Source organism: Poecilia latipinna, unplaced genomic scaffold (genome assembly GCF_001443285.1).
Source record: "Poecilia latipinna isolate Pla-1442-1.1 unplaced genomic scaffold, P_latipinna-1.0 Scaffold1313, whole genome shotgun sequence".
Classification (NCBI taxonomy): domain Eukaryota; kingdom Metazoa; phylum Chordata; class Actinopteri; order Cyprinodontiformes; family Poeciliidae; genus Poecilia; species Poecilia latipinna.
Genome location: NW_015113929.1, coordinates 311,232 through 318,567, shown reverse-complemented (window position 1 = coordinate 318,567; position 7,336 = coordinate 311,232). Strand labels below are relative to the sequence as shown.

The window sequence follows — 7,336 nt, the reverse complement described above, 5'->3', positions numbered from 1 at the left end:
CCAACCAAAGATGGAGAGTGGTTGTGTTTGGTCGTTTTTTTTTTTTTTTTTTTTTTTTTTTTTTTTTTTTTACAGTGTCTCGGTCTCCACTGATTTGATGTTGCTTTCTGATGCGATTGTACATTCAGTTGTTTGCGGTCTGCAAAGCTTTGTACCGTTTGTGTGAATAGCGAGGCGAGAGCAATTCGCTCCAACCGAATTTCCCCTTTCCATTTTCTGTCAAGTGAAGGAGACATCCAGTGCCCCCTAATGAATTCCCACTTGCTCGCTGTCTGCTTCTGGCAACACGCTCCCCATTTTTATTAGTCCCACACAGAGTCAGCGGGAGGCGAAGGAAGGGTGTAGCACCTGAAGGAATGGAAAGAGAAAGGGAGGCGGAATGAATTTGAAATTTCAGAAAAAGTTATAGGGGAGAATGATGAATATAAACCACAAAAAAAAAAAACATGGTCATTTCTCTTTACTATCCATATAATAGAGAGAAAACTTGATTTTAGAATCGTATGCAAATTTCTATTTATTTTTCGCCTTTTTATTGGTGCAAAAAACTCAAAAATAAGGATATTTTCTTCAAACTCCTTCTCCTGGATTATGCTTCCATCCTAAATGAAATTAGACTGTTCTCTGCATGTCACATGCAGGAGTCCTCATGTGACATTACAAAGGATGTTTTTCTGCTTCATACTAAAATACTGTTATTCTTCTGAGGCTTTAGCGATAAGTGCTAAGCTGTTTGTATTTATTGTTATGGAAGTGAAACAGACTCAACTTTACTCTAAAATAATTGATTTAACATTGTTTTTTCAAAATGTGATGTTGATAATAACCCCTGACCAATCAGAACTCATTCCTGTAAGGGATTTTAACCATCACCTCAACTCATCTGTCAAAGTTAAGTTAATTCTGTTATACACTGTATTTGGTTTCAGGTATCATATCAAAGTTTACACCATGCTTAGACTCAGCAGATTGTTTTTAAGCATGTAAATTGTTCACACGCTATCCATCTCTACTGCTTTTCTTCACAGTACATACTAAAGTGGAGGCCACAATTCTAGGGTGTCTTATTTTACTTTTCACTTATTTTACCAGACAGAGGTTACACTGACAGGAAATGGACAGTCCTTTGCAAGACTGACCTTAACAAAAATACACGATGATTTAATTTATGTGAGAACCTGAACTAAACTAAGCTTCTACACCAATTTTGTGTTTGTCAAATTATTGACAAAAGTTTTTGACAAAATTTGAAGCACCAAACAACTCGCTCTCACAACTACAACCACTTAGTGTTCAGTAAGTTGCTGGCTTTCAGTGTTCGATGTTACCAAGGCTTTGCCTCATGTTAATCATATTTGCACTTGCTTTGCCAGTTGGCAAGTTTGCCTATAAATATCAGTTGTGGGAGTCAATCCCAAAAGGATGTCAAGTAAGCTTAGGTGGGTGGTTCAGATTAGAAAGATTTTGTTCTATTTGACAGACACTGAGTTATAGACATGAAAAACATGGGTGTGTGCAGTACGCCCGGGACAGCACGTCAGTCCATCACAGGGCAACACGGGACAAACACTCAAACGTAAAGTCAACGTAGAGAGACCAATTAAAACGACAAACGTGGTCGTATTAATTTCACTGAGGGATGAAGCCAGAGTACCTGGAGAGAACTCATCCATTCACAAGGACATGCAAACTCTATCTAGAGAGAGCCCAGGTCAGGATTCAGACTCGGGTTGCTGCAATGCCAATCACGTTTCCACTATTTAGGCCTTTTTTATGTGCTATTATTGGTTAAATATTTTTTTTTAATGTATTAATGTTTCATTCACGACTGTTGCGTTTAAGTTACAAAAGGTTTACATTTATCTTTTACGGTTTGAAGCAAAAGCTTGTTTAAACTACACCCAAAATTTTGGGCAATTCATTTCTAAATTTTCCATATCTAGTGGTTTCCTACCTTACGCATACTGATGCCGGCGGGAACGTGCCGCCTCATAGACCTGTTTTTTTTTTTTTTTTTTTTTTTTCATACATTCACTCACTGATCTGTTTTTTTTTTTTTTTTTTCTTGTGTTCTCTAACTTTTAGGCAAGCAGGACTACAAAAAGACAAAATCTGTCTTAAAAGCGACACGATTGAAAGCTGAAGCAAAGAAAAACTCCTCCGGATTTAGGGTAAGATTGCACAACCTCTCTGTCTCCTCCAGTGTAATTTGAGTGTATATTACACTCCAGTCTGCCTGTTTGTCTCAGTCTATCTGGAATTCCTCTTGTCTGCCTGCCTACCTTCTTTTTTTTATTTCTATTTGTCTGTCTAACCGTCTGATTGAGAGTGTGCCTCTGGCTCATTTTTAATATTCCCGACTCTTTACTGTACTGGCTCAGGAACTCACTGTAGGCCTTTTGGGAAGGAAATGATATGTACCAGATTCACCTGTAATTATGTGATGTGGCCCCACACCCACGGAAGAACTGTGGGCTTCAAAGGAAATTGCAATGTTCTACATGGTATGAAAAATGCAGCTGTGGTATTGTGTATACAGGAATGCAAAACGTTTCTCTAATAGTAGGGAAGTGCCGCAATATTCTGTTTGTCCACGTGCAACAGCCTGAAAGACGCTACGAAGCTATTTTAAAGGCTGTGGGTCAAAACTGTGGGACGTCATTACCCTTAAAAGTTCATTGTGATATTTGTTGTTGTTACTAAAAAGTAAAGATGAAAATTGTGTTAAAGTCTCTGCAGTCTTTTTGGCTAATTAAATTGAATAACAACATGCTGATTATGATCTAGGCTGCCATAGGACACCGGCTACATTAAGTTGTGCAATTGTGTTGCTAAGCAGCACACAGTAGCCTCAGTTCAGGGCTCTAGAGTGCCACCAATTTGGCGCAGCTGTTCATGTACATGTCTGTGTCATGTGGGCCAGGCTAGTCAGATATACAGAGTAGATGCAGCACAGACGAGGAGAAAATATGGAAAAGTCGAGGCCTGAGCAGTCCAAAAGTCATTACCATTGCCCCGACACAAAACCATCAATCTTCCATTTTGTGTGTAACATTCATGGATACGTGGGTGTTTTAACACCGCTTTTTTTTTTTTTTTTTTTTTTTTTTTTTTTTTCAAGTGAGAAAAACCGCCTTTCCAGTCCAGTCGCCCCAGATTGTGCTGCTAATAGTTATGGCATTATATTTGTGCCACTGACCTGAAGGCTCACTGAGACTTCACTTAGAGCACATATCTAAGTGAAGAAACAATTTGTGGTGAGTGTGTTTTATATCTCAAAACGCTTGGGCCTGGTGTGTCCTGGCACCCGATCCCCTCCAGCTCTCCTCCTTGGCCTGACGCCTGCGTCCGCAGAGTGTATGTAAATGAGCAGTTCGTGAACACCCCAGCCTCCCTTTCACCAGTTGTTTTTCTTTAGCCAATTAAAAAGTTGTTCTGTTTACACTCATAACAAGCCAGCCCCTTCTTTTCCTCATTAATGCCTCAGCGGGCCACAAGGAGCTTAAAGAATGAGCAAATCACATCCAGCATTACACACTGGGTGAAATGGTCAGGTTTTAAAATATGCATCTCTTAGACATGCAGGGCCTCATTAACCACGTCTTTAATCCAATTAGATTAGTCCATATCTTGAAATATTGATATCAGTCATGAATAATTTATGTTTTTCGTGCCCAAGACGAGGGGGAATTTTCAGAGGTCGGATTAAAAATACCTCCGGGATGAGGATATTAAACTGACTTGGACCTCTTGGCCGAGAGTTTGATTGAAATTCCGCCTAAATGTAATGGATATTTGGTCATGCTTGCTTTCCCATCAAGTTCTTTTTAGCATGATGTTAAGTTGAAAAAGTGTTTCTTTTTTTTTCTGCTTTCACACAGCCTTGCGTTGAATTCTGAAAGCTTTCACTGGCCTCTACATCTCTGGCTGACGGCATCAAATTTCCATTGGTGCTTGTACTTTGGGTTTGGGTGCAGGAGTATGTTGCAGGTGTACCTCAGTAAATAATTCAAAAGATAATTAGTAGATTTATTCGATATACCTCAAGTGATGTTTATGACTAACGGTTAATGAAAACCGAATATTCAGTTTTTCAGAAAATACGACTACAAAAGACTCAAACAATATTTCAGAAATGCAGGCCTGCTGAAAGCTACCTCCATGTGCTGTACAGCTTATGCAACCTGTACTTAACATCCATGTGGTGTAGCTTGGAGACAATCTGACTTTATCATCTGCTTCAATACCCAAATGGCGTACCCGAATAATCACCGAATGTTGAAACTTTACACTGGACCTGAGGTGAGGCACAGTCTGTGCCTCTAGACTCTAATCTCAGTCTCTGGGACATTGATTTCCAAATTAAGTGCACAGTTTGCTTTCATTTGAAAAATGATCTTTGGACCATTTAGGCTAAAAAGTGCCTTTCTTCTTAGCCTGGGTTTTTGATGTTTTTGTTGGATCAAAACAGTGGCTAAAAACAAGGATTGCAACACTTGCTCATGAATCTTGACCAAACTGCTCCCAACCCTTCAAAATGACTCATCATCTCAAGACGTGCTGGACAAAGAGCCAGCAGCAGGTTTATTCAACCACATTGTCTTTACTGCATATTACTGGAAGCTATTTCTGCTAGTTATCATTTTACCTCCTCCATCAGTAGTAGTAGGTCTGGGTTCACAGAATGTATTCAATTAGATCTTATTGTTTGTTTAGTCAAGTATTTTTTTTAAAAATTATTATTATTTTGGTTAATCAGGGCTACGAACTAACTGTGTTGCCCCATTTCCACCTTTTTAACCAGATGTGTGGTAAAAGTGTCACTTTGGTTTGTGATGCTTAAATTTGTCGAGATAACTTTACGGTAAGAATCGATCATATATGTTGTTATCTGGTGTTAACTCTGAACTGATGAACTGAGATGTTGATAGCTGCATGTCACCATATTGGTTAAGATTTTTTTTCAGGCCTTATCTTTTATATATTCTCTCTCCTCACCTGCACCTCTATGGAGAGCCATTTCAGCCAAAATTAAATAAATAAATAAATGGGTGAAATAAATTAAAAAATGAGTAAAATAAATCAATAATTAAAGAAAATGAGTGAAATAAATAAAAAAAATAGTTAAATAAATAATTTGGCTTTTTCATTTATTTATTTTTCATATCAATTTCTCTTTTTCATTTATCTATTTTTCATTTATCTGTTTTTCATTCACCCATTTTTCATTCATCTATTTTTCATTTAACCATTTTTTAATTTAGCTTTTTCATTAACCCAATTTTTCATTTATTTATTTTTCATATTATCAATTTCTCTTTTTCGTTTATCTATTTGTTATTTAATCTTTTATCCATTTACCAATTGTTCATTAATCTATTTTTCATTTAACCACTTTTCAATTTCCCTTTTTCATTTATTTATTTTTCCTTTATCCATTTAACCATTTTTCATTAAACTATTTTTAGTTTAATTAAAAAAATTAATGTAATTAATTAAAAAAATAATCAATTTTTTTAGATTAGATTAATTTAAAAAATAATCTAAAATAATTAAATTAATTATTTTAGATTAAAATAAAATAAAATAATTAATCTAAAATAATTAATCTGTAGAAAAGTAGTTAAATTAAAGTGGTTTCATTTAACCACTTTTCAATTTCCCTCTTTCATTAACCCAATTTTTTATTTTATTTTTCAGATTATCAATTTCTCAGTTTCTCTTTTTCATTTATCTATTTTTCATTTATCAGACATGCAGGCATGGAGAATCTGGCAGCTGTCAGGGCAGCCTGTCTCAGGGCTGTCCTAGTAACAGGACAGTCTGGATAAGTTGGCAAAACGGAGGATGGAGGCAGGGCAGACAAGCTAAGAAAGTGCCTGACGAACAGTATCTATTTATTATGTTTCCTGCTCAAGTAAACAACCTGCCTGAAGTATTAATGAAGACACCAGTGCACTCGTTCTGCATGGTTTTGCAAAAATAACATGTAGCTGAAATATAAGTCCTCTTCCCTGCATTGGGATCTGACAGCAGTGAGGAAGAAACTGGCAAGAAGATCAGTCTACGGTCTCTCCCTTCAGATTGCCTGGAGAAGAAGCAGAGCCTTCAGAGAAGCTCCAGCAGTATTCTCCTGCAGCACAGGAAACAAGCCTCCTGCCTCGTCTAATTGGCACAAACAACCTTCTGTTCACTTCTGCACAGCTTTTCCCGCAGTCTTATTTAGCTGCTGAGTCTGGAAAGTTGGGTAGGGGAAATTGCTCATAGAATTGGCAGAGGATGGAGAGTACAGATGATGACTCTGGGTATACTCCATCTGTCATTTGTGAATTTGTGTTGTGTGGAAACTAAGTTGCAGTTCTTTATTTGTTTTTTTGATGTGTCTGTTTTGTAAAGGTAGTGAAGATAGAAAATAAGTACAGAGTGTCGATTTGGCATTGGTAACTGGCCAACAAGAAAATTACTACTGCGGGTGGCAACACAAGGTAAACTAAAGTAAATATTTCTAAAATATTGCAAAAAGCATACCAAGTAGGAAATAATTTGGTCAGGTTTTAACTAAAGTGTAAATAAATCCCTACAGATAACCAGTCTAAATAAGTTCCTTAGGTAATTTTCCTTTTGGTCAGTATATCTTGGTAAATGTACATCACACAACCCAGCATTCGGGTGTAAACTCAGACACACACCTCTGACCTGTCACACAAGACATGCTACGTGCAAAATAATTCAACCTGGCGCCGGGAAGGGAAGGCGGATGCGTACAAAATGACTCAATTTAGTTTAATCATGCTTCTCCGTCAGTGAGAGCCGATTTCTGTTATCCCACGATGTATAGGAGAACCTTTAATCACTTCACCCCCTCACCTCCTCTTACTTTCTAAAATTGTGCTGTGTTCTGTTTCCTTTGGTGTTTGTTATGTGATTTGCAAGCTTATTTGTGTTAGCATTTGCAACTAAGGGGTATTCCTTGTAAATATTCTCTTAAGATTGTGGATACTCGTCTTAACTCGGAGATTTCCAAAAGGTTGCCAACATTTCTGACTCAAGGGTTGAAAAGTATGTTACTGTCATACCTTCTCCCTCCCTGTTTTCACAATGTAAGAAAGTAAATATTGATTTATTTTTTATTTTTATTTTTTTGGACATGTTGAATGTAGTTGTAGTTTATTTGAACCCTTTCATGCATGAATTATGTTCCTTTGTGTCAGGATTTTTTTTTTCCAATTTTTTTTTATTTTCTTAAGGCATAAAAAAAGGTAGGAATTTTTTTTTTTTTTTTTTTTTTTTTTTAGGTGGTTAATTGAAATTTTTTCAAAAAAAAAATTTTTAATTT

The 7,336-nt window shown here is 36.7% G+C and overlaps 1 protein-coding gene across 2 annotated transcripts in view; it reads left to right on the top strand.

Moving 5' to 3' along the window:
* triqk (triple QxxK/R motif containing) overlaps nt 1–7,336 on the top strand; it is a 38,162-nt gene that overhangs the window by 20,495 nt on the left and 10,331 nt on the right. For both annotated transcript variants that reach the window (XR_001427802.1, XM_015055394.1), the window contains exon 3: nt 2,086–2,171. Coding sequence is in view for 1 of the 2 variants with exons in the window: in XM_015055394.1 (XP_014910880.1) it covers nt 2,086–2,171 (86 nt within the window). In the remaining variant the exon portion in view is untranslated. The remainder of the gene's footprint in view (nt 1–2,085; nt 2,172–7,336) is intronic.